Source organism: Coregonus clupeaformis, chromosome 12 (genome assembly GCF_020615455.1).
Source record: "Coregonus clupeaformis isolate EN_2021a chromosome 12, ASM2061545v1, whole genome shotgun sequence".
NCBI lineage: Eukaryota > Metazoa > Chordata > Actinopteri > Salmoniformes > Salmonidae > Coregonus > Coregonus clupeaformis.
The window spans coordinates 52999812-53026127 of record NC_059203.1 but is presented as its reverse complement, the minus strand read 5'-3'; the positions used below and the strand labels follow the sequence as shown (position 1 = coordinate 53026127).

General features: G+C 48.2%; 1 protein-coding gene across 11 annotated transcripts in view; it reads right to left on the bottom strand.

Annotated features, from left to right (window-relative positions):
- LOC121577696 (liprin-alpha-4) overlaps positions 1-26316 on the bottom strand; it is a 163153-nt gene that overhangs the window by 7912 nt on the left and 128925 nt on the right. For 6 of the 11 annotated variants that reach the window (XM_045223938.1, XM_045223932.1, XM_045223935.1 and 3 more), the window contains exons 6-22: positions 10021-10242; positions 9704-9850; positions 8496-8630; positions 8171-8254; positions 7141-7272; positions 5342-5404; positions 5140-5231; positions 4905-5034; positions 3659-3855; positions 2701-2929; positions 2414-2449; positions 2049-2176; positions 1800-1930; positions 1605-1689; positions 1155-1236; positions 627-827; positions 235-297 (exon numbers count right to left, since the gene is read on the bottom strand). In XM_045223938.1, the coding sequence (XP_045079873.1) occupies positions 235-297; positions 627-827; positions 1155-1236; positions 1605-1689; positions 1800-1930; positions 2049-2176; positions 2414-2449; positions 2701-2929; positions 3659-3855; positions 4905-5034; positions 5140-5231; positions 5342-5404; positions 7141-7272; positions 8171-8254; positions 8496-8630; positions 9704-9850; positions 10021-10242 (2157 nt within the window). The remainder of the gene's footprint in view (positions 1-234; positions 298-626; positions 828-1154; positions 1237-1604; positions 1690-1799; positions 1931-2048; positions 2177-2413; positions 2450-2700; positions 2930-3658; positions 3856-4904; positions 5035-5139; positions 5232-5341; positions 5405-7140; positions 7273-8170; positions 8255-8495; positions 8631-9703; positions 9851-10020; positions 10243-26316) is intronic. The other 5 variants (XM_045223940.1, XM_045223934.1, XM_045223939.1 and 2 more) reach the window with 2 other exon arrangements.

Genomic DNA, 26316 nt, shown 5'->3' with positions numbered 1-26316 from the left:
AGCATAAATGTACGCACAATAACCCACCAAAACAACAGAGCCTACTATGGTACACCAAAGACATGCTAACCCAGGCACAAACATACAGGCAGTATGCGTTGTAGTTATAGGAGGCTGGGGATGAGTGTTTGCGGAAGCAGGCATATGTGTAACACGGCGGGGCAGAGTGTGCGTGTGGTGCGTGTGTGAGGGAAGTGTGTGTGGTGGGGAGGGGGCCAACCAGATGGCACTGACCGCTTTAGTGGAGGAAGCCAGGTTCTCCATCTCTTCATGAGTTAACCACACATTTCCAGAGGACTGCGCAGAGAGGGAGAGCACGCACGCACACACACAATTACACACACACACAAAGAAGCACGCGCACACACACACACACACATACAGTGACTGTAGTGAGAGGGAGTGTGTCAGGCAGGCAGTATCTGGCACACTGTTGAGAGAGTAGGTTTCCCATTCCACCCCATGCAGCACAGTGGACAGAGTGAAGAGTACTGTCAACTCCAAAAGCACTATCATTACAGGGTCATAGGTGAGAAGTGACAGGTGATGGCCAGTGTGTGTGTGTGTGTGTATATATGTACCGTGAGCGATACAGAGAGGCTGTGTGTGTATGTGTGTGTGTGTACCGTTCTTGAGGTGAGCGGGGCAGAGGGGCTGGTTAAGGAGACCATCTCCTGTATGGCCAGGCGTAGTTTGAGGCGGTGCAGGGGGTTACTGATGCCAATCTCCCTCTGGATCTCTGTGTCAGACAGGGCTGACATGATGGCACCGCTCTTCACGTTGGCACGACACGCTGCCACGTACCAGGCAGGCATACCCACCCACAGCTACGTTGGTGAGAGAGAGCATCACCTTCATCATCACCACCACCACCATCAACATCACCATCATTTACATTTGACATTTTAGTCATTTAGCAGACGCTCTTATCCAGAGCGACTTACAGTTAGTGAGTGCATATATTTCCATACTGGCCCCCCGTGGGAAACGAACCCACAACCCTGGCATTGCAAGCGCCATGCTCTACCAACTGTATGACACTCCAGGTGATTATATGGTAGGACAATGTTAAGGTAGGGTTTAGGGGAATCTGAAGGGTTAGGGATAGGGTAAGGTTGTGGTGGAGGTTAGGCGTCAGGGGTTAGAGGTTATACCTCTAGCCAGGAGACCACGGTGGGTCCATCCCACTGGGCGAAGGGCAGTCCTCTCCTCCTGGCCTCCTCAAGCAGCTCATGTCTGACACAGAGACAGGGGAGAGAGAGAAACAGGGGCAGAGGGGAAAGAGAGAAAGAGGGAGTGAGACACACAGAGAGAGAGAGAGAGAGAGAGAGAGAGAGAGAGAGAGAGAGAGAGAGAGAGAGAGAGAGAGAGAGAGAGAGAGAGAGAGAGAGAGAGTAAACAACTAATGTTAGTATGGCCTCTGGAGCACACTAATGCTTTATTCCACTACAGAACAGCCTGAGGCCAGGGTTTCACAGCTTCTAAAATTGTATTCACAATTCAACTGACAGAGACACAACCAGCTGACCATGTATTTAGATAGAGAGAGAAAGAGAGAGTGTGTGTGAGAGAGAGAGTGAGGGAGAGATATAGACAGATCTTACTTCTTCTTCATCCTGCGGTCTCTCTCTGCCTGGGTGCCCAGCTTGCCCAGAGTCATGGTGTCTCCGATGGTCATCTCAAAGTCTACTGAGACACACAACATAATAGACATAGCATCACTCACACATACCTGTACATACAGTAGCCTACAGGAGACACATGTAATGGTGAGGCAGGTACAGGTACAGGTGTGTTACCTCCCGGCATCAGGGCAGGTAGAGGCTGTCCCTCCCTCCCCAGTGTCCCTCCTCCCTCCATCCTGCCCTTCTCCTTGCTCTTCCCAAACAGACGACCTATAGACGACTTGATGCCCTTCTTCGCTTTACCCCTGTAGAGAGAGAGTGAGAGAGTCACAAAGTATAAGTGTGATTGAAAGAATAAGTGTGTGTATGTGGGGGAGGGAGGGTTGTGTGTCTGTGTGTGTGTGTGTGTGTGTGTGTGTTTACCCTCGTCCGTCCTCCAGACTGCCAGTGAGCTGGGCGAAGTTGGTCTCCAGTCTCAGACTGCGGGGGGAGGAGGGGGGAGATGTCTCACATTTGATAGTAGCCTTATCCTCACGAGCTTCCACTGGAGACTGGAGGGAGAGAGAGAGGGAGAGCAAAAGGGAGAGAGAAAGGTGAGAAAGACTCTTTTACCTGTGTCAGTAGACTTCAAATAGGAGCCAACACTTTCTCAGAGAGGCTGTGACAACAGCTTGTCCAGTGGGAATGATCCTGTCCTTCCAATCGCTGTGTTAATTTCAGTACCTCTCCAAATCGTGGGAACTGTACTGCCTCTCTTAGTTTTGTAGATGAAGCGAAAACCGACTTACTGCTATTTTCCTGCGGTGTTTCCTTAAGTCGCTAGGCTGTTAGAGACAGGAGGGAGGCACAGACACACCAACACATAGTTAGAAACAACCAGGTGTTAGACATACAATCAAAACCAGTTACTGGAGTTACTGAAGAGAGAATGCATAAGCAGCAGTTGAGGGACTTTTTGTTTCACACTGTAAACATTGCGTGTGAGTATATCAATCCAAACATGCATTCAGGTTAGTCATCTCTGATGGTTGAGTGTGTGTGTTTGTGTGTGTGCATGTGCATGTGTGCGTCTCACCAGGGTCATGATTCCCAGCTGGTGGCTGGCATTGTGGGTGTTGTGTTTGGGGGTGGAGCGTCCGCTGTTGGGCGGGGACGAGGAGGAGGCCAGGGATTGGGCAGTGGCTGAGGTGGGCATGGTTCGGGGGCGGAGTGTAACGTTGAGTCCGTCCATGCTACCGCTGTTCACACGAGACTCTATCTCATCTGCCCTGAGGTCAGCAGACTCCCTCTCCACTTGGATCATCCTAAACACCAGAGAGAGTACAGTGGGATGAGACATGATACACACATCATACACACATAATATCTACATCATGCACACATAATAACTACATCATACACACATAATAACTACACTATACACTCATAATAACTACACCATATACACATAATAACTACATCATACACACATAATAACTACATCATACACACATAATAACTACACCATACACACATAATAACTACATCATACACACATAATAACTACATCATACACACATAATAACTACATCATACTCCCGCAGCGGTCTAAGGCACTGCATCTCAGTGCTTGAGGCGTCACTACAGACCCCCTGGTTCGATTCCAGGCTGTATCACAACCGGCCGTGATTGGGAGTCCCATAGGGCAGCGCACAATTGGCCCAGCGTTATCCGGGTTTGGCCGGTGTAGGCCGTCATTGTAAATAAGAATTTGTTCTTGCCTAGTTAAATAAAGGTTAAATAAAAATAAATAAATAAAATACACACATAATAACCAGCAGTATAAAGCATGTTTCATGGGTGTGTGAGTTAAAGAATAATGGTGCATCAAAAATGAGGGAAAGAACTTTCACATCGCCTAGGAGTAACAAAACCCTCTGTAAAGGAGGAAGTCAAGGCTTCAGATTCTGGAAAATGCTGGAGATATTATGGTGGAAGGTAGGGAGGGAGATAGTGGGTATTGTGATAGTGTCTACGTTGTTGTGTTCTCCTACCTGATCTCCTCATTGATGGCATCCAGCTGCTCCTGCAACATCAGAGCCAGAGTCTGTGCATCTGATTGGCCGCTGGGTGACAGGAGGACGGAGCTAACATCATCATCTAGGTCTGACTCCGCCTCCATGTCACTGCCCAGGAGGTGACTGACGCTGCTGCGTAGAGACGAGTAGTCCTGCTCACACACCGCACACACCTGTAGGGTAAATACACAAACACACACTGTTAGACACCGCACACACCATTACGATAGATACACACATGGGCCTCCCGAGTAGCGCAGCGTTCTAAGGCACTGCATTGCAGTCACTACAGACCCGGGTTCGATCCTGGGCTGTATCACAACCAGCCGTGATCGGGAGTCCCATAGGGCAGCGCACAATTGGCCCAGCGTCGTCCGGGTTAGGGGAGGGTTTGGCCGGGGGGACTTTACTTGGCTCATCGCGCTCTAGCGACTCCTTGTGGCAGGCCGGGCGCCTGCAGGCTGACCTCAGTCGTCTGTTGAACGGTGTTTCCTCCGACACATTGGTGCGGCTGGCTTCCAGGTTAAGTGGGCAGGTGTTAAGAAGCACGGTTTGGCGGGTCACGTTTCGGAGGACGCATGACTCGACCTTCGCCTCCCGAGCCCGTTGGGGAGTTTCAGCGATGAGACAAGATTGAAATTGGGGAGAAAATGGGGGTAAAATTTTAAATTTTAAAATAGATATATACTGTATATATATATATTTTTAAAGATACACACACACACGGCATACACCTGTACGATAGTTACACATTACACACATTAGATTAAACACAGTCTGCTCAGATACCCAAACAAATCCACACTCACACCTCATATATTTAAACACTTTATAAACACACATGTTGATAAAGAAATACCACTTACATCACACATACGTCCAAGGTAGCAGGGGTCAGAGAGAGAAAGATTGGTTAGGTGAGAGCTTTATGCAATGAGGGACAAATGCAGTGTGTTGAGCTTAACAACCATCAGCCATATTACTGCCCTCATCAGATCATCAGCCATGAGGGAGAGGAGGGAAAGAGAGGAGGGGAAGAGAGGAGGGATAGAGGAGACACTAACAAAAGGGAGGAGAGGGGATATGTGGAGACGAAGACAGGATATGTGGTGTTTCATGACATAGCTTGGGATGGGCACAGAAATTGGACACACGGGCAGAGGGGAGGGTACCAAGTTTGACACAGGTGTGTGTGTGTGTGTGTATGTATGCATGTGGTTACCTTGTTGGGTTCGTCGCGTAGCGCTGCCAGGCGCCCCTTCTGTGCCCGTCTGATGACCGCAGAGCTGTAGTGTCCATCCTGCCCCTCTACCACTGAGAAACGCAGGTCGCTGGCACTGCCCATGTGAGACCTATACACACACACACACACACACACACACACACAGAGAAGACCTGGTCAGTATAGGGTGCTAGTATGGAGCAAGTGTGGGACTAGTGTGTGTGTGTCTGTGTACCGTGGGTGTGATCCATCTCCAAACACTCCGCTTCGGCGTTTCAAGTGGTCGATCTCATTCCGCATCTTCTCAATCTCACCAATCAAACGCTCCTGACGAAGAAAGGCATTGTGGGATTGGACATTGTTTGTGTGTGAAAAGTTTAAATGAATATCACGTTGGATGGATAGAGGGATGTGTTGTGTGTCCAGGCCTGACTCACCCTGGTGTGGTGGAACTCCTCCAGCTGTTTCTGGGAGTTCTCCAGATCCTGAATCAGGGAGTTCTGGAACCAACAGGAAGAGGATATGATATCACTGTTCAGCTATAGTTTGGGAATCACTAGTCTAGACGCCTGAGTACATCATATATTTTCAGTGAGGGAAAAATGTATTTGATCCCATGCTGATTTTGTACGTTTGCCCACTGACAAAGACATGATCAGTCTATAATTTTAATGGTAGGTTTATTTGAACAGTGAGAGACAGAATAACAACAAAAAAATCCAGAAAAACACATGTCAAAAATGTTATAAATTGATTTGCATTTTAATGGGGGAAATAAGTATTTGACCCCTCTGCAAAACATGACTTAGTACTTGGTGGCAAAACCCTTGTTGGCAATCACAGAGGTCAGACATTTCTTGTAGTTGGCCACCAGGTTTGCACACATCTCAGGAGGGATTTTGTCCCACTCCCCTTTGCAGATCTTCTCCAAGTCATTAAGGTTTCGAGAATGACGTTTGGCAACTCGAACCTTCAGCTCCCTCCACAGATTTTCTATGGGATTAAGGTCTGGAGACTGGCTAGGCCACTCCAGGACCTTAATGTACTTCTTCTTGAGCCACTCCTTTGTTGCCTTGGGCGTGTGTTTTGGGTCATTGTCATGCTGGAATATCCATCCACGACCCATTTTCAATGCCCTGGCTGAGGGAAGGAGGTTCTCACCCAAGATTTGATGGTACATGGCCCCATCCATCATCCCTTTGATGCGGTGAAGTTGTCCTGTCCCCTTAGCAGAAAAACACCCCCAAAGCATAATGTTTCCACCTCCATGTTTGACGGTGGGGATGGTGTTCTTGGGGTCATAGGCAGCATTCCTCCTCCTCCAAACACGGCGAGTTGAGTTGATGCCAAAGAGCTCGATTTTGGTCTCATCTGACCACAACACTTTCACCCAGTTCTCCTCTGAATCATTCAGATGTTCATTGACAAACTTCAGACGGGCCTGTATATGTGTTTTCTTGAGAAGGGGGACCTTGCGGGCGCTGCAGGATTTCAGTCCTTCACGGCGTAGTGTGTTACCAATTGTTTTCTTGGTGACTATGGTCCCAGCTGCCTTGAGATCATTGACAAGATCCTCCCGTGTAGTTCTGGGCTGATTCCTCACCGTTCTCATGATCATTGCAACTCCACGAGGTGAGATCTTGCATGGAGCCACAGGCCGAGGGAGATTGACAGTTCTTTTGTGTTTCTTCCATTTGTGAATAATCACACCAACTGTTGTCACCTTCTCACCAAGCTGCTTGGCGATGGTCTTGTAGCCCATTCCAGCCTTGTGTAGGTCTACAATCTTGTCCCTGACATCCTTGGAGAGCTCTTTGGTCTTGACCATGGTGGAGAGTTTGGAATCTGATTGATTGGTTGCTTCTGTGGACAGGTGTCTTTTATACAGGTAACAAACTGAGATTAGGAGCACTCCCTTTAAGAGTGTGCTTCTAATCTCAGCTCGTTACCTGTATAAAAGACACCTGGGAGCCAGAAATCTTTCTTATTGAGAGGGGGTCAAATACTTATTTCCCTCATTAAAATGCAAATCAATTTATAACATTTTTGACATGCGTTTTTCTGGATTTTGTTGTTGTTATTCTGTCTCTCACTGTTCAAATAAACCTACCATTTAAATTATAGACTGATCATTTATTTGTCAGTGGGCAAACATACAAAATCAGCAGGGGATCAAATACTTTTTTCCCTCACTGTATGTGTGTGTGTGTGTGTGTGTATGTGTGGCGGGCCATGCCTTGTCCTCCAGTGCTGCCATGCGTTCTTTAAGGTGGAGCTGCAGTCTCTCGTTAGACTCAGTGAGCAGACGGTCCACTGTGTCAGACAAACGCTTGTTATGTTCTTCATTCATCTTCTCTCTCTGACGTGCCTGAGAGAGAAAGGGAGAGACAGAGAAAGAGAGTGTTAGAAAGAGAGAGAGGTTTAAACAAGTTCATGACTATTGTCACCCAAATACAGAAGCACTCCATACACTCCATGAGCACAGCACCAGGAAACAGAATGAGAGTGAAAGGACTTGATTTGACAACATTGTATTATGCAGTCAGTGGGAAAACTACCTTGATATCGTATCTCAACCACACACACACATTCACAGCTGTTTCCTCATTGGACTCATTTAACTATACTCATGAGCTCATATGCAGAGATAGAAACTAGACATGCGTGAATTATTCAAATTCTAAATATATCAGCCAATCAGAGCTATGTGGGGTAGGGGAAACAGGCTAAAGCTAGAAATGTGTGGATTTGGCTCATATTTATAGAGCACGGCATAGTGAGTGTGTGATGCTCTAAATGTAAAGGATATCTACACTACATGACCAAAAGTATGTGGACAGCTGCTTGTCGAACATCTCATTCCAAAATCATGGGCATTAATATGGAGTTGGTCCCCCTTTGCTGCTATAACAGCATCCACTCTTCTGGGAAGGCTTTCCACTAGATGTTGGAACATTGCTGCGGGGACTTGCTTCTATTCAGCCACAAGAGCATTAGTGAGGTTGGGCACTGATGTTGGGCGATTAAGCCTGGCTCGCAGTCGGCATTCCAAATCATCCCAAAGGTGTTCGGTAGGGTTGAGGTCAGGGCTCTGTGCAGGCCAGTCAAGTTCTTCCATATCGATCTCGAAAAACCATTTGCACGGGGACATTGTCATGCTGAAACAGGAAAAGGGCCTTCCCCAAACTGTTGCCAAGACTACAGTATAACACACGCACGCACGCACGCCCACACACACACCCACACACACACACACACACACACACCCTGCCCAGTTCCTGGTTCTTCTCCTCCTGTTGTGACTCCAGCTGTCTGAGTCTCTCCTCCACGTTGCCATGTCGCTCCTCAGCCTGCAGGGGGAGACACAGGACCCAACTCAATCAAACCTGCATTCCTTTTTCACATTGTCAAAAAATAGGTACTGTTTTGGTTACTGTGAAATCCTACAACTAATACCAGATACCGTCCCCTTACAGCTAGATACTTTCCTGTTGTCAGAATAACAAGTGTGCGTGCATCAAGATTGCTATGGTGGGTTCGATTGACATCCAGCCTCTGTATATTTAGGACTGTGACTGTGTGTGTTGTTACCTTGGTGAGGGCTGCCACCCTCTGTGCTAACTCTGCCTCCACCTCTGGTAGTGTCTCAGCCTTCCTCATGGTCTGAGCCAGTCTCTGCTCTGCCAACTCCAACAACTCCTGTAGCTGGCGCACCTTCTCCTCACTCTGAGAGGTAAAGGGAGAGAGGGAGGGAGAGAGAAAGGAAGAGAGAGGGGAGGGAGAGAGATAGATAGGGAGAGAGATAAAGGGGGAGGGAGAGAGAGAGGGGAAAGAGGGGGAAAGAGAAGAGAAAGAGAGAGAGATGATCACATACATATGCGAGGTCATACAGATGTTTGGACTCAATGTCATTGGCATAACTTAAAATGTTGTATTTTTATTATCAGTGGTTACAAAAGCACTGTTTGCTCCATATACACTGAATGTACAAAACATGACATAGACAACTGCGGGAAGCATTGGAGTCAACATGGGCCAGCATCCCTGTGGAATGCTTTCAACACCTTGTAGTCCATGCCCGACGAATTGAGGCTGTTCTGAGGGCAAAAGGAGGTGCAACTCAATATGTTTTGTACACTCAGTGTAGACATGCTACTCATCTCAGCTGAACTGCTTAGTTATCTGGTAGGCCTTCAGACTGCTGTCCAAGCACTATAGGTTTGTGTACATGTCAGAGTTTACTGAAACCAAATACCAACCATTCACGTCTCTTCTATTTCTGTTACTTCACACTGTTACTTCTATGCTAGCTCAGACACAAGTCCCTGATACTAACTGGTATGTGATAGATGGAACCTTAGAGGCCTGTCCCCAATAATGTCTCTGAGGTAGTAATGGATACTCTGTGTCACCCTCACGTTCTCTGGCATCAAGTGGAGATGAACTGAACTTCACCCTCAACTGAACGGTTTACAAACCTTCATTCACCCCCTTGTGTGTGTGTGTCCCCTACCTCACCCTGTCCCCTCTTTCTGTGAACCAGTATGGACCCCCTCCAAACTCCCGAGGTGTGTATGTGTTCATATTTACATTTACGTCATTTAGCAGACGCTCTTATCCAGAGCGACTTACAGTTAGTGAGGGCATACATTATTTTTTTTTATACTGTCCCCCCGAGGGAATCAAACCCACAACCCTGGCGTTGCAAGCGCCATGCTCCACCAACTGAGCTACACAGGGCCAGTGTCATACCTGCCCATGCACAGTCAATGGTGACTTATTCAGCATGTGTGTGTTACCTGTCGGTGCAGAGAGTCCTTGGTAACCAGTTCGTTCTCCAGTTTGTCGTTGAGGTCATGGATGTGGGTGGTTTCCCTCTGAGCGGCCAGGTAACGTTTTTCTAACGTTGTAATCCGCTCCTCCATATCCTCCCTCTGTGCCAGCCCCTACAACAGGCATATAAATACTGTGTGTGTTCATACCAGGAAACATAACATAGAGCATTGCCTATTCATTTAGACACTGGTGAGTTCTATAGAATCAACAGTGTTTATGTTTATGAATGAGACATATTGGATTCCCCCTTCTCTTTTCCTATCTCCTCAATAACGCTCACCTCTCTCTGTTCCCTCTGTTGTTTGACTGATAGCTCCTCGCTGCGACTCAGGTCTCGGCGAGTGTTGGCTAGCTCCGCCTCCAGGTCTGCCACGCGTGTACTGAGCGTGCCCGAACGCTCACGGCTCTGAGCCAGCTCCTGATTGGTCCGATCCAGAAGCTCCTGCAGCTCCACCGACCGGCTCCCATCGTCATGGGCGTCTATGGAACCGTTAGGTAGCCTCTGAAGGGTCACACACACACACACAAAACACACACGTGTTTATTCAGGGAAAGAGAGAGAGAGAGAGAGAGAGCAATAGACAAAGGGGAGGTGGCATGTTGTGATGCTGATGTTGTTTACACTTGAAGAAAGTTTATTCTGCTAATGTCGGAGGTCTTAGTGACCCAGAAAGGCACAATTTGTGTGGCGTGTGTGTATGTGTTTGTGTGGTGAGATTTTGTTGTTTTGACGTTTCTCTCTCAGCCCAAAGTAAAATTAATGATGTGGTGTTAATGAGAAGAACCTTCAGGGAGACACATTGAGACAGGCAGCACAGCGGGCAGCCCCACTATCAGGACCCCCCTCCCTCTCTCCTATTCATCTGTCTTCATACGCACGCACAGACCCACATGTTGCCACTCAGAATCAGTATGACTCCAATTATTACATACAGTGGGGAAAAAAAGTATTTAGTCAGCCACCAATTGTGCAAGTTCTCCCACTTAAAAAGATGAGAGAGGCCTGTAATTTTCATCATAGGTACACGTCAACTATGACAGACAAATTGAGATTTTTTTTCTCCAGAAAATCACATTGTAGGATTTTTAATGAATATTTGCAAATTATGGTGGAAAATAAGTATTTGGTCACCTACAAACAAGCAAGATTTCTGGCTCTCACAGACCTGTAACTTCTTCTTTAAGAGGCTCCTCTGTCCTCCACTCGTTACCTGTATTAATGGCACCTGCTTGAACTTGTTATCAGTATAAAAGACACCTGTCCACAACCTCAAACAGTCACACTCCAAACTCCACTATGGCCAAGACCAAAGAGCTGTCAAAGGACACCAGAAACAAAATTGTAGACCTGCACCAGGCTGGGAAGACTGAATCTGCAATAGGTAAGCAGCTTGGTTTGAAGAAATCAACTGTGGGAGCAATTATTAGGAAATGGAAGACATACAAGACCACTGATAATCTCCCTCGATCTGGGGCTCCACGCAAGATCTCACCTCGTGGGGTCAAAATGATCACAAGAACGGTGAGCAAAAATCCCAGAACCACACGGGGGACCTAGTGAATGACCTGCAGAGAGCTGGGACCAAAGTAACAAAGCCTACCATCAGTAACACACTACGCCGCCAGGGACTCAAATCCTGCAGTGCCAGACGTGTCCCCCTGCTTAAGCCAGTACATGTCCAGGCCCGTCTGAAGTTTGCTAGAGTGCATCTGGATGATCCAGAAGAGGATTGGGAGAATGTCATATGGTCAGATGAAACCAAAATAGAACTTTTTGGTAAAAACTCAACTCAATCGTGTTTGGAGGACAAAGAATGCTGAGTTGCATCCAAAGAACGCCATACCTACTGTGAAGCATGGGGGTGGAAACATCATGCTTTGGGGCTGTTTTTCTGCAAAGGGACCAGGACGACTGATCCGTGTAAAGGAAAGAATGAATGGGGCCATGTATCGTGAGATTTTGAGTGAAAACCTCCTTCCATCAGCAAGGGCATTGAAGATGAAATGTGGCTGAGTCTTTCAGCATGACAATGATCCCAAACACACCGCCCGGGCAATGAAGGAGTGGCTTCGTAAGAAGCATTTCAAGGTCCTGGAGTGGCCTAGCCAGTCTCCAGATCTCAACCCCATAGAAAATCTTTGGATGGAGTTGAAAGTCTGTTTTGCCCAGCGACAGCCCCAAAACATCACTGCTCTAGAGGAGATCTGCATGGAGGAATGGGCCAAAATAGCAGCAACAGTGTGTGAAAACCTTGTGAAGACTTACAGAAAACGTTTGACCTGTGTCATTGCCAACAAAGGGTATATAACAAAGTATTGAGAAACTTTTGCTATTGACCAAATACTTATTTTCCACCATAATTTGCAAATAAATTCATTAAAAATCCTACAATGTGATTTTCTGGATTTTTTTCCCTCATTTTGTCTGTCATAGTTGACGTGTACCTATGATGAAAATTACAGGCCTCTCATCTTTTTAAGTGGGAGAACTTGCACAATTGGTGGCTGACAAATACTTTTTTCCCCCACTGTATTTCTCATTCATATCATAGCTAGAGAACATAAGAGTGTCTGTCTGTCTGTCTGTCTGTCTGTTCCTTCCTGTAGAGTTCCTAGGGCAGCGTTTCCCACACTCGGTCCTTGGGACACCAAGGGGTGCACGTTTTGGTTTTTGCACTAACATTACACAGCTGATTCCAATTATCAAAGCTTGATGATTAGCTGATTATTTGAATCAGCTGTGTAGTGCTAGGGCAGAAAACAAAACGTGCACCCGGGGGGGCCCCAGGACCGAGTTTGGGAAACCCTGTCCTAGGGTGTGTTAGGCAAGGTCTATTTAAACCTCGAAAGCATTCCAGGAGCTGCCAGTCTGTCGGTAGGTATTAAGCTAAGGATTAGGAAGGAGGTAAGGGTTGTGGTGAGGGTAAGCATGTGTGGCTGGGTAGGGGTTAGAGTACAGTGTGTTGACAGGGCCTGGGGCAGTGTGGCACTATGAAATAGAGGAAATCTGGACAACACTGCACTCTCTCTCTCTCTCTTGCTCTGCTCTGCTCTGCTCTGCTCTCAGGGTGCATGCTTTTCCCAGAGGGAGGTCTAGAGTAAGTGACTCGCTGCCAAAAGCAGCTACCCTCTACCCTCCCAGTCTGCAGAAAAGGGACCACTTTTACATTATTTAGCAGACACTCTTATCCAGAGCAACTTACAGTTAGTGAGTGCATACTTTTTTTTTCATACTGGCCCCCCATGGGAATCAAACCCACAACCCTGGCATTGCAAGCACCATGCTCTACCAACTGAGCTACACAGGGCCACTTCTCTCAACTTGACACAACTGTGGATAGCATTGGAGTCAACATGGGCCACCATCCCTGTGGAACACTTTTGACACCTTGTAGAGTCCATTGCCCAAGGAATTGAGGCTGTTCTGAGGGCAAAAGGAGGTGCAACTCAATATGTTTTGTATACTCAGTGTAGACATGCTACTCATATCAGCTGAACTGCTTAGTTCTCTGCTAGGCTTGTAGACTGCACTGTTCTACTGTAGCACTCTTTATTTTAATTTTATTTTTTTCACCTTTATTTAACCAGGTAAGCCAATTGAGAACAAGTTCTCATTTACAACTGCGACCTGGCCAAGATAAAGCAAAGCAGTGCGATAAAAACAAAACATAAAGTCAAAAATACCACAGAAAATATATATACAGTGTGTGCAAATGTAGCAAGTTATGGAGGTAAGGCAATAAATAGGCCATAGTGCAAAATAATTACAATGAGTATTAACACTGGAATGCTAGATGTGCAAGAGATGATGTGCAAATAGAGATACTGGGGTGCAAAAGAGCAAAATAAATAACAATATAGGGATGAGGTAGTTGGGTAGGCTAATTTCAGATGGGCTGTGTACAGGTGCAGTGATCGGTAAGGTGCTCTGACAACTGATGCTTAAAGTTAGTGAGGGAGATAAGAGTCTCCAGCTTCAGAGATTTTTGCAGTTTGTTCCAGTCATTGGCAGCAGAGAACTGGAAGGAATGGCGGCCAAAGGAGGTGTTGGCTTTGGGGATGACCAGTGAGATATACCTGCTGGAGCGCAGACTACAGGTGGGTGCTGCTATGGTGACCAATGAGCTAAGATAAGGCGGAGATTTGCCTAGCAGTGATTTATAGATGGCCTGGAGCCAGTGGGTTTGGCGACGAATATGTAGTGAGGACCAGCCAACAAGAGCGTACAGGTCACAGTGGTGGGTAGTATATGGGGCTTTGGTGACAAAACGGATGGCACTGTGATAGACTACATCCAATTTGCTGAGTAGAGTGTTGGAGGCTATTTTGTAAATGACATCGCCGAAGTCAAGGATCGGTAGGATAGTCAGTTTTACGAGGGCATGTTTGGCAGCATGAGTGAAGGAGGCTTTGTTGCGAAATAGGAAGCCGATTCTAGATTTAACTTTGGATTGAAGATGCTTAATGTGAGTCTGGAAGGAGAGTTTACAGTCTAACCAGACACCTAGGTATTTGTAGTTGTCCACTTACTCTAGGTCAGACCCGTCGAGAGTAGTGATTCTAGTCGGGTGGGCGGGTCCCAGCAGCGTTCGATTGAAGAGCATGCATTTAGTTTTACTTGTGTTTAAGAGTAGTTGGAGGCTACGGAAGGAGTGTTGTATGGCATTGAAGCTCGTTTGTTAACACAGTGTCCAATGAAGGGCCAGATGTATACAAAATGGTGTCGTCTGCGTAGAGGTGGATCTGAGAATCACCAGCAGCAAGAGCGACATCATTGATATACACAGAGAAAAGAGTCGGCCCAAGAATTGAACCCTGTAGCACCCCCATAGAGACTGCCATAGGTCCAGACAACAGGCCCTCCGATTTGACACATTGAACTCTATCTGAGAAGTAGTTGGTGAACCAGGCGAGGCAGTCATTTGAGAAACCAATGCTATTTAGTCTGCTAATAAGAATCAATCAATTTTATTTTATATAGCCCTTCTTACATCAGCTAATATCTCGAAGTGCTGTACAGAAACCCAGCCTAAAACCCCAAACAGCTAGTAATGCAGGTGTAGAAGCACGGTGGCTAGGAAAAACTCCCTAGAAAGGCGAAAACCTAGGAAGAAACCTAGAGAGGAACCAGGCTATGAGGGGTGGCCAGTCCTCTTCTGGCTGTGCCGGGTGAAGATTATAACAGAACCATGCCAAGATGTTCAAAAATGTTCATAAGTGACAAGCATGGTCAAATAATAATCAGGAATAAATCTCAGTTGGCTTTTCATAGCCGATCATTAAGAGTTGAAAACAGCAGGTCTGGGACAGGTAGGGGTTCCATAACCGCAGGCAGAACAATTGAAACTGGAATAGCAGCAAGGCCAGGCGGACTGGGGACAGCAAGGAGTCACCACGGCCGGTAGTCCCGACGTATGGTCCTAGGGCTCAGGTCTCTCAGTTGGCTTTTCATAGCCGATCATTAAGAGTTGAAAACAGCAGGTCTGGGACAGGTAGGGGTTTCGTAACCGCAGGCAGAACAGTTGAAACTGGAATAGCAGCAAGGCCAGGCGGACTGGGGACAGCAAGGTGTCATCATGCCCGGTAGTCCTGACGTATGGTCCTAGGGCTCAGGTTCTCAGAGAGAAAGAGAGAACGAGAGAATTAGAGAGAGCATACTTAAATTCACACAGGACACTGGATAAGACAGGAGAAGTACTCCAGGTATAACCAACTAACCCCAGCCCCCCGACACATAAACTACTGCAGCATAAATACTGGAGGCTGAGACAGGAGCGGTCCGGGAGACACTGTGGCCCCATCCGAAGAAACCCCGGACAGGGCCAAACAGGAAGGATATAACCCCACCCACTCTGCCAAAGCACAGCCCCCGCACCACTAGAGGGATATCCTCAACCACCAACTTACAATCCTGAGACAAGGCCGAGTATAGCCCACAGAGGTCTCCACCACAGCACAAACCAAGGGGGGCGCCAACCCAGACAGGAAGATCACGTCAGTAACTCAACCCACTCAAGTGACGCACCCCTCCCAGGGACGGCATGAAAGAGCACCAGCAAGCCAGTGACTCAGCCCCTGCAACAGGGTTAGAGGCAGAGAACCCCAGTGGAGAGGGGAACCGGCCCGGCAGAGACAGCAAGGGCTGTTCGTTGCTCCAGAGCCTTTCCGTTCACCTTCACACTCCTGGGCCAGACTACACTCAATCATATGACCTACTGAAGAGATAAGTCTTCAGTAAAGACTTAAAGGTTGAGACCGAGTCTGCGTCTCTCACATGGGTAGGCAGACTGTTCCATAAAAATGGAGATCTATAGGAGAAAGCCCTGCCTCCCGCTGTTTGCTTAGAAATTCTAGGGACAATTAGGAGGCCTGCGTCTTGTGACCGTAGCGTACGTATTGGTATGTACGGCAGGACCAACTCGGAAAGATAGGTAGGAGCAAGCCCATGTAACGCTTTATAGGTTAACAGTAAAACCTTGAAATCAGCCCTTGCCTTAACAGGAAGCCAGTGTAGGGAAGCTAGCACTGGAGTAATATGATCAAATTTCTTGGTTCTAGTCAGGATTCTAGCAGCCGTATTTAGCACTAACTGAAGTTTATTTAGTGCTTTATCCGGGTAGCCGGAAAATAGAGCATTGCAGTAGTCTAACCTAGAAGTAACAAATGCATGGATTAATTTTTCTGCATCATTTTTGGACAGAAAATTTCTGATTTTTGCAATGTTACGTAGATGGAAAAAAGCTGTCCTTGAAACAGTCTTGATATGTTCGTCAAAAGAGAGATCAGGGTCAAGAGTAACGCCGAGGTCCTTCACAGTTTTATTTGAGACGACTTTACAACCATCAAGATGAATTGTCAGATTTAACAGAAGATCTCTTTGTTTCTTGGGACCTAGAACAAGCATCTCTGTTTTGTCCGAGTTTAAAAGTAAAACGTTTTCAGCCATCCACTTCCTTATGTCTGAAACACAGGCTTCTAGCGAGGGCAATTTTGGGGCTTCACCATGTTTCATTGAAATGTACAGCTGTGTGTCATCCGCATAGCAGTGAAAGTTAACATTATGTTTTCGAATAACATCCCCAAGAGGTAAAATATATAGTGAAAACAATAGTGGTCCTAAAACGGAACCTTGAGGAACACCGAAATGTACAGTTGATTTGTCGGAGGACAGACCATTCACAGAGACAAACTGATATCTTTCCGACAGGTAAGATCTAAACCAGGCCAGAACTTGTCCGTGTAGACCAATTTGGGTTTCCAGTCTCTCCAAAAGAATGTGGTGATCGATGGTGTCAAAGGCAGCACTAAGGTCTAGTAGCACGAGGACAGATGCAGAGCCTCGGTCTGACGCCATTAAAAGGTCATTTACCACCTTCACAAGTGCAGTCTCAGTGCTATGATGGGGTCTAAAACCAGACTGAAGCATTTCGTATACATTGTTTGTCTTCAGAAAGGCAGTGAGTTGCTGCGCAACAGCTTTTTCTAAAATTTTTGAGAGGAATGGAAGATTCGATATAGGCCGATAGTTTTTTATATTTTCCGGGTCAAGGTTTGGCTTTTTCAAGAGAGGCTTTATCACTGCCACTTTTAGTGAGTTTGGTACACATCCGGTGGATAGAGAGCTGTTTATTATGTTCAACATAGGAGGGCCAAGCACAGGAAGCAGCTCCTTCAGCAGTTTAGTAGGAATAGGATCCAGTATGCAGCTTGAAGGTTTAGAGGCCATGATTATTTTCATCATTGTGTCAAGAGATATAGTACTAAAACACTTAAGTGTCTCTCCAGATCCCAGGCCCTCGCAGAGCTGTGCAGATCCAGGACAGCTAAGCCCTGGAGGAATACGCAGATTCAAAGAGGAGTCCGTAATTTGCTTTCTAATGGTCATGATCTTTTCCTCAAAGAAGTTCATGAATTTATTACTGCTGAAGTGAAAGCCATCCTCTCTTGGGGAATGCTGCTTTTTAGTTAGCTTTGCAACAGTATCAAAAAGAAATTTTGGATTATTCTTATTTTCCTCGATTAAGTTGGAAAAGTAGGATGATCGAGCAGCAGTGAGGGCTCTTCGGTACTGCACGGTACTGTCTTTCCAAGCTAGTCGGAAGACTTCCAGTTTGGTGTGGCGCCATTTCCGTTCCAATTTCCTGGAAGCTTGCTTCAAAGCTCGGGTATTTTCTGTATACCAGGGAGCTAGTTTCTTATGACAAATGTTTTTCGTTTTTAGGGGTGCAACTGCATCTAGGGTATTGCGCAAGGTTAAATTGAGTTCCTCAGTTAAGTGGTTAACTGATTTTTGTCCTCTGACGTCCTTGGGTAGGCAGAAGGAGTCTGGAAGGGCATCAAGGAATTTTTGTGTTGTCTGAGAATTTATAGCACGACTTTTGATGCTCCTTGGTTGGGGTCTGAGCAGATTATTTGTTGCGATTGCAAACGTAATAAAATGGTGGTCCGATAGTCCAGGATTTTGTGGAAAAACATTAAGATCTACAACATTTATTCCATGGGACAAAACTAGGTCCAGAGTATGACTGTGGCAGTGAGTAGGTCCAGAGACATGTTGGACAAAACCCACTGAGTCGATGATGGCTCCGAAAGACTTTTGGAGTGGGTCTGTGGACTTCTCCATGTGAATATTAAAATCACAAAAAATTAGAATATGATCTGCTATGACTACAAGGTCTGATAGGAATTCAGGAAACTCAGAGAGGAACGCTGTATATGGCCCAGGAGGCCTGTACACAGTAGCTATAAAAAGTGATTGAGTAGGCTGCATAGATTTCATGACTAGAAGCTCAAAAGATGAAAACGCCATTTTTTTTTTTTAAATTGAAATTTGCTATCGTAAATGTTAGCAACACCTCCGCCTTTGCGGGATGCACGGGGAATATGGTCACTAGTGTAACCAGGAGGTGAGGCCTCATTTAACACAGCAAATTCATCAGGCTTAAGCCATGTTTCAGTCAGGCCAATCACATCAAGATTATGATCAGTGATTAGTTCATTGACTATGACTGCCTTTGAAGTGAGGGATCTAACATTAAGTAACCCTATTTTGAGATGTGAGGTATCACGATCTCTTTCAATAATGGCAGGAATGGAGGAGGTCTTTATCCTAATAAGATTGCTAGGGTGAGCACCGCCATGTTTAGTTTTGCCCAACCTAGGTCGAGGCACAGACACAGTCTCAATGGGTATGGCTGAGCTGACTACACTGACTATGCTATTGGCAGACTCCACTAAGCTGGCAGGTTGGCTAACAGCCTGCTGCCTGGCCTGCACCCTATTTCACTGTGGGGCTAGAGGAGTTAGAGCCCTATCTATGTTGGTAGATAAGAGGAGAGCACCCCTCCAGCTAGGATGGAGTCCGTCACTCCTCAGCAGGTCAGGCTTGGTCCTGTTTGTGGGTGAGTCCCAGAAAGAGGGCCAATTATCCACAAATGTTATGTTTTGGGAGGGGCAGAAAACAGTTTTCAACCAGCGATTGAGTGCTGAGACTCTGCTGTAGAGCTCGTCACTTCCCCTAACTGGGAGGGGGCCAGAGACAATTACTCGATGCCGACACATCTTTCTAGCTGATTTACACGCTGAAGCTATGTTGCACTTGGTGACCTCTGACTGTTTCATCCTAACATCGTTGGTGCCGACGTGGATAACAATATCTCTATACTCTCTACACTCGCCAGTTTTAGCTTTAGCCAGCACCATCTTTAGATTAGCCTTAACGTCGGTAGCCCTGCCCCCCTGGTAAACAGTGTATGATCGCTGGGTGATTCGTTTTAAGTCTAATACTGCGGGTAATGGAGTCGCCAATGACTAGGGTTTTCAATTTGTCAGAGCTAATGGTGGGAGCCTTCGGGCGTCTCAGACCCCGTAACGGGAGGAGTAGAGACAAGAGAAGACTCAGACTCAGACTCCGACTCGCTACATAATGGGGAAAACCGGTTGAAGGTTTCTGTCGGCTGAATGAGCGACACCGGTTGAGCATTCCAACAGTATTTCCCTCCAGAAGCCATGAGAAAGTTGTCCGGCTGCGGGGACTGTGCGGGGGATTTATACTAACGTTACTGTCTGTACTTACTGGTGGCACAGACGCTGTTTCTTCCTTTCCTACACTGAAATTACCCTTGCCTAACGATTGCGTCTGAAGCTGGGCTTGTAGCACAGCTATTCTCGCCGTAAGGCGATCGTTCTCCCTGTATATTATGAGTACAGCGACTGCAATTAGAAGACAACATGTTAATGTTACTACTTAGCTTCGGCTGTTGAAGATGTTGACGAACCATGTCCAGATAAAGCGTCCGGAGTGAAAAAGTTGAATAAGGGAAAAAAGTTGCGATGGAAAAAAGGAAAAATAAAGTAAAGTTGGCAGCTAAAACGCACAGGAAAATGACTCTTCTGTCTCGGGATAAAACGTCCGGGGTGAAAAAGTTTAACGAAAAAAGATGAGTGAGGACAAAACTAAAAAGTTGGTAAATTTGTTGAACACAGAGATTGATTAAACGTTTATTAAAAGTAAAACGTGAATAGTTTGGCAGGTAGCCAAGTAGCAACAAACAGCACAGCAGCACGGAGACAATGCGGAAGCGAGACGGAAGTCACGTAGGGGTGTAAGAATGCAGTGGTTGACAGAGTTGAAAGCCTTGGTCAGGTCAATGAAGACGGCTGCACAGTACTGTCTATTATTGATCGCGATTATAATATCATTTAGGACCTTGAGCGTGGCTGAGGTGCACCCATGACCAGCTCGGAAACCGGATTGCATAGCGGAGAAGGTACGGTGGGATTCGAAATGGTCGGTGATCTGTTTGTTAACTTGGCTTTCAAAAACTTTCGAAAGGCAGGGCAGGATGGATATAGGTCTGTAACAGTTTGGATCTAGAGTGTCACCCCCTTTGAAGAGGGGGATGACCGCGGCAGCTTTCCAATCTCTGGGGATCTCAGACGTTACGAAAGAGAGGTTGAACAGGCTAGTAATAGGGGTTGCGACAATTTCGGCTGCTATTTTTAGAAAGAAAGGGTCAAGATTGTCTAGCCCAGATGATTTGTAGGGGTCCAGATTTTGCAGCTCTTTCAGAACATCAGCTGTCTGAATTTGTGTGAAGGAGAAGCGGGGGTGGCATGGGCAAGTTGCAGCGGAAGGTGCAGAGCTGGTGGCCGGGGTAGTGGTAGCCAGGTGGAAAGCATGGCCAGCCATAGCAAAATGCTTGTTGAAATTCTCGATTATTGTAGATTTATCGGTGGTGATAGTGTTTCCTAGCCTCAGTGCAGTGGGCAGCTGGGAGGAGGTGCTCTTATTCTCCATGGACTTTACAGTGTCCCAAAACCTTTTGGAGTTAGTGCTACAGGATGCAAATTTCTGTTTGAAAAAGCTAGCCTTTGCTTTCCTAACTTCCCTGAAAAGTTGCATATCGGGGGGGCTATTCGATGCTAATGCAGTACGCCACAGGATGTTTTTGTGCTGGTCAAGGGCAGTCAAGTCTGAGGAGAACCAGGGGCTATATCTGTTCTTAGTTCTGAATTATTTGAATGGGGCATGCTTATTTAAGATTGAGAGGAAAGCACTTTTAAAGAACAACCAGGCATCCTCTACTGACGGAATGAGATCGATATCCATCCAGGATACCTGGGCCAGGTCAATTAGGAAGGGCTGCTTGCTAAAGTGTTTTAGGTTGCGTTTGACAGTGATGAGGGGTGGTCGTTTGACCGCGGACCCGTTACGGACGCAGGCAATAAGGCAGTGATCGCTGAGATCCTGGTTGAAGACAGCGGAGGTGTATTTAGAGGGTAAGTTAGTCAGGATGATATCTATGAGGGTGCCCATGTTTACGGATTTAGGGTTGTACCTGTGTCACGGTTAACTAAGCCAGAACCCAGAAGCAGACCAGGACAAGGTACGTTGAGGCAAAGGTGAGTGTTTATTAATAGATTCCGAGTGAGGCTGAATAATCCAGGGAACAGAGCGGGTGGCGTGGATGGGTTGTTGAGGGTGCAGTGGTTGGTCCGGTACTGGCTCGGCAGCCGCCGACCATCAGGCAGAGGTTGGGTGAAGGTTCCGGGTGAGAGACTGCAGACAGAACAAAAACGGAGGTCAGTACACAGCTAGTCAAAAAGGTGCAAAACAACAAAACTAACACTAATGGCTCAGAGACTGATACGCAGACAAACATACTGTTCATGGCTAACGATCCGGCAGGAACTGGATGTTGGGCCAGAGCCTAAGAAGGGTGATGATCAGGACCAGGTGTGCAGATTGCTGATGGGATGCAGGTGCGGAAAACAAGAGCGCTCCCCCGGAGCGTTCCCGAACCCTCGGGAAACTGGAGATTACGAACAGGAACACTAGTCACCAGACAGGACCCGACTCAGACAGCCGGGATCGTTACAGTACCCCCCTCCGACGAACGCCACCGGGCGGACTCCCGGAGCGCCAGGATGGAGGCGGTAGAAGTCACTGATGAGGTCCGCATCTAGGACCTGTCGCCGCGGAATCCAACTCCTCTCTTCAGGGCCATACCCCTCCCAGTCCACGAGATACTGGGAAACCCCGGCCCCGCCGTCTGGAATCCATGATGCGACGCACCGTGTAGGCAGGACCACCTCCGATCATCCGAGGAGGAGGAGGAGGAGGCGGAGGAGGCAACAGAGGACTGAGGAAGACAGGCTTGAGGCAGGAGACATGAAAGGTGGGATGGACTCTGAGCGTCCTCGGTAGTTTGAGTCGAACTGCCACTGGATTGATCACCTTCTCCACCACAAACGGACCAATGAACTTCGGTAACAACTTCCTAGACTCAGTCCGTAACGGAAGATCCCGTGTGGCCAACCAAACCCTATCTCCGATGGTATAGGTGGGAGCGGGGATCCGGCGACGATTCGCCTGGAGCTGATACCGGTCCGAAACTCTAAGGAGTGCCTTTCTGGCCCGATGCCAGGTCCGGTGGCAACGACGAATATGGGCCTGAACAGAAGGCACTGAGAGCTCCTTCTCCTGAGAAGGAAACAGGGGAGGTTGGTAGCCATACAGGCACTGGAAGGGAGACATCCCAGTGGCAGATGTAGGAAGAGTATTGTGGGCATACTCAACCCAAGGCAACTGAGAGACCCAGGAGGTGGGGTTGGAAGAGACCAGACAGCGTAGCGTGGATTCCATCTTCTGGTTGGCTCTCTCCGCCTGACCATTGGATTGGGGGTGAAAACCAGATGTGAGACTGACTGTAGCTCCAATGGCCAAACAGAAGGACTTCCAGACAGCAGAGGTAAACTGAGGGCCACGGTCGGAAACGATATCACTGGGCAAACCGTGGACCCTGAAAACCTCCCTAACCAGGATCTCGGACGTCTCCGAGGCAGAGGGAAGCTTGGCAATAGGCACAAAGTGGGCGAACTTGCTGAATCTGTCCACGATAGTCAGAACGACCGTGTTCCCCTCAGAAGCGGGCAACCCAGTGACGAAGTCCAGGGCCAGATGCGACCATGGTCGCCGGGGAATAGGAAGGGGGTGAAGTAGTCCAGAGCTGGGCCGATTGGTACTCTTATTCTGCGCACACACTGGACAGGCAGCAACAAAACCCCGAGTATCCTCGGCCATGGCAGGCCACCAAAAACGTCTGCGAAGAAACGCCATTGTCCGAGCCACGCCAGGGTGACAAGCCATCTTGCTGGCGTGGGACCATTTGAGGACAGCAGGACGAACCGACTCAGGCACAAACAACCGACCGGGTGGACCGTTACCGGGACCGGGCTGAGTCCGAAGGGCCGCCAGCACCTCCTCCTCAATCTTCCACATAACTGCTCCCACGACGCAGTTCCGGGGAGGATTGTCTCGGTCTTGGACCCACTCTCCTCCGTCTTGGAGAACATCCGGGACAAGGCGTCCGCCTTGCCGTTCTTAGATCCAGGTCGGAACGTCAGGGCAAACTTGAATCGTCCGAAAAACAACGCCCACCTGGCCTGACGGGAGTTGAGACGTTTAGCCGATTGCACGTAAGCAAGATTCTTGTGGTCAGTCCAGACAATAAACGGTTGCTCCGCCCCCTCCAACCAATGGCGCCACTCCTCCAAGGCAAGTTTCACCGCGAGAAGCTCCCGGTTACCCACATCGTAATTCCTCTCCGCAGGCGAAAGGCGACGAGAGTAGTAGGCGCAGGGATGGAGTTTACTGTCCGTGGAGCATCGCTGCGACAGGATGGCGCCAACTCCCACATCAGACGCGTCCACTTCAACGACGAACTGACGGGCCGTGTCCGGGTTGAGAGAGAATCGGTGCGTTGGTGAATCGCCTCTTCAAATCCAGAAACGCTCGATCCGCCTCCGGATTCCACTTGAAGGTCCTGATACTGGAAGTCAAGGCAGTTAACGGAGCGGCCACACGGCTGTAATCCCCGGATGAATCTGCGGTAGAAATTCGCAAACCCCAAAAAATCTCTGGAGCTGCAATCTCGTACCGGGCTGGGCCCATTCCAGAACCGCTCTAACCTTCTCCTGGTCCATCCTAATCTCTCCCCTGGAGATGATGTACCCGAGAAAGGATGTAGTGTGGGCGTGAAACTCGCACTTCTCGGCCTTCACGAACAGGCGATTCTCCAACAATCGCTGCAGAACCTGCCGGACATGCTGGACGTGGTCGGAAGGTTCCTTCGAGAAGATCAGAATGTCATCCAGGTAAACAAACACAAAGAGACCGATCATATCTCTCAGGACGTCGTTCACCATACTCTGGAATACCGCTGGAGCATTGGTCAGTCCAAACGGCATCACCTGATACTCGAGTGACCCATCGGTGTATTGAAACCCGTCAACCACTCGTCCCCCTCTCTGATCCGGACCAGGTGATACGCATTGCGTAGGTCTAGCTTGGTGAACACCGTAGCACCCTGTAAGGAGTCGAAGGCAGAACTCATCAAGGGCAGGGGATACTTGTTCTTGACCGTGATGTCATTCAACCCCGATAATCAATACACGGTCGAAGAGAGCCATCCTTCTTACCCACAAAGAAGAATCCTGCCCCCAGGGGTGATGACGAGGGACGAACGAGACCAGCAGCTAGGGACTCCTTGATGTAGGTCTCCAACGCCTCACGTTCAGGTCGGGAGATACTGTATAACCTTCCCTTGGGGTAGACAGCTCCAGGAACCAGGTTGATGGCACAATCATATGGTCGGTGGGGAGGGAGTGACCGAGCCTTCTGCTTACTGAAAACTTCCCCCAAATCGTGATATGTCTCGGGAACCAGGGACAAATCTGGGGGTTTAGCCTCAATCACCTGACTGGGAACCGAATGGGGGCAGGCAGTCTTGAGACAGTTAGCATGACAATCAAGGCTCCAACTCGTTACCTTGCCCGTCACCCAATCGAACGTGGGATTGTGTTCCTTCAGCCAGGGGTATCCAAGGACCAGAGGAACATGGGAAGACGGCAGAATGAAGAATGAAATCATCTCAGAATGATTCCCCCGACAACCGCATCTTAACCGGTTCAGTCCTCATCGTGATACGTGCCAGACTACTGCCGTTCAGAGTGGTCGCTTCAATGGCTTCCGGCAATTGCTCCTTGAAAGCCCCAGCTGTTCCACCAACTCGGCATCAAGAAAGCTTCCATCGGCACCTGAATCGATAAAAGCGTTAAGCGCTAAGCTCTGATTCCTGTTCACAAGGGTAGCCGGGAAACGGGGTCTGACAGAGGTACTGAGAGGTTGAAACTGGCTCGCTAAAAGTCCTCCCAACTTTAGCGAGCCGGGCAGTTTGACGACCGCCGGGAACAAGTGGAGATGTAATGTCCCGAGCTACCACAGTAGAGGCAGCAGTTGGTCTTACGTCTATGTTGACGCTCCTCCTTGGTTAACCCGTGCCGCCCCACTTGCATGGGTTCAGAATCGGGAGAGAGGACCTCCCACTAATCCATTGTGGTGGAGAATGATCGACGTGTTCTGGTCCACCACCCGACCCGACTGGGAACTGAGAAGCTGATCGATTGGACGGACCCCATTGCTTCTCCCTCCTTCGCTCTCGGACTCGATTATCCACCCGAATAGACAAGGCTACCAAGCTGTCCAGGTCACTAGGCTCCGGATAGGAGATCAACTCATCCTTGAGCTGCTCCGACAGACCCTGGTAAAAGGCCGCTTGCAGAGACTCCTCGTTCCACCCACTCTCCACAGCCAACGTCTTGAACTCGATCACGAAGTCGGCCACGCTGCGAGTTCCTTGGCGAAGCGAAAACAGGCGCCTAGCTGCGTCCCTCCCTCGGACGGAATGGTCGAAGAGCTTCCTCATCTCGGCCGTGAACCCCTGGTATGAAGCCATGCAGGGATCCTGTCGTTCCCAAACGGCTGAAGCCCACTCCAGCGCTCGACCACGCAGCAACTCAATCACAAAGGCTATCCTAGCCTTGTCTGTGGCATAAGAGTAGGGCTGTAGATCGAACACTAATCCACACTGCATAAGGAAGGAACGGCATCTTCCCAGCTCCCCCTCATATTTATCCGGCGTCGGAACCTTGGGCTCACGGATGGACACCGCTTCAGAAGCGGCAGGCGAGATGGGTGAAACCGGTAGTGGATCCTCCACCGGACACTTACGTT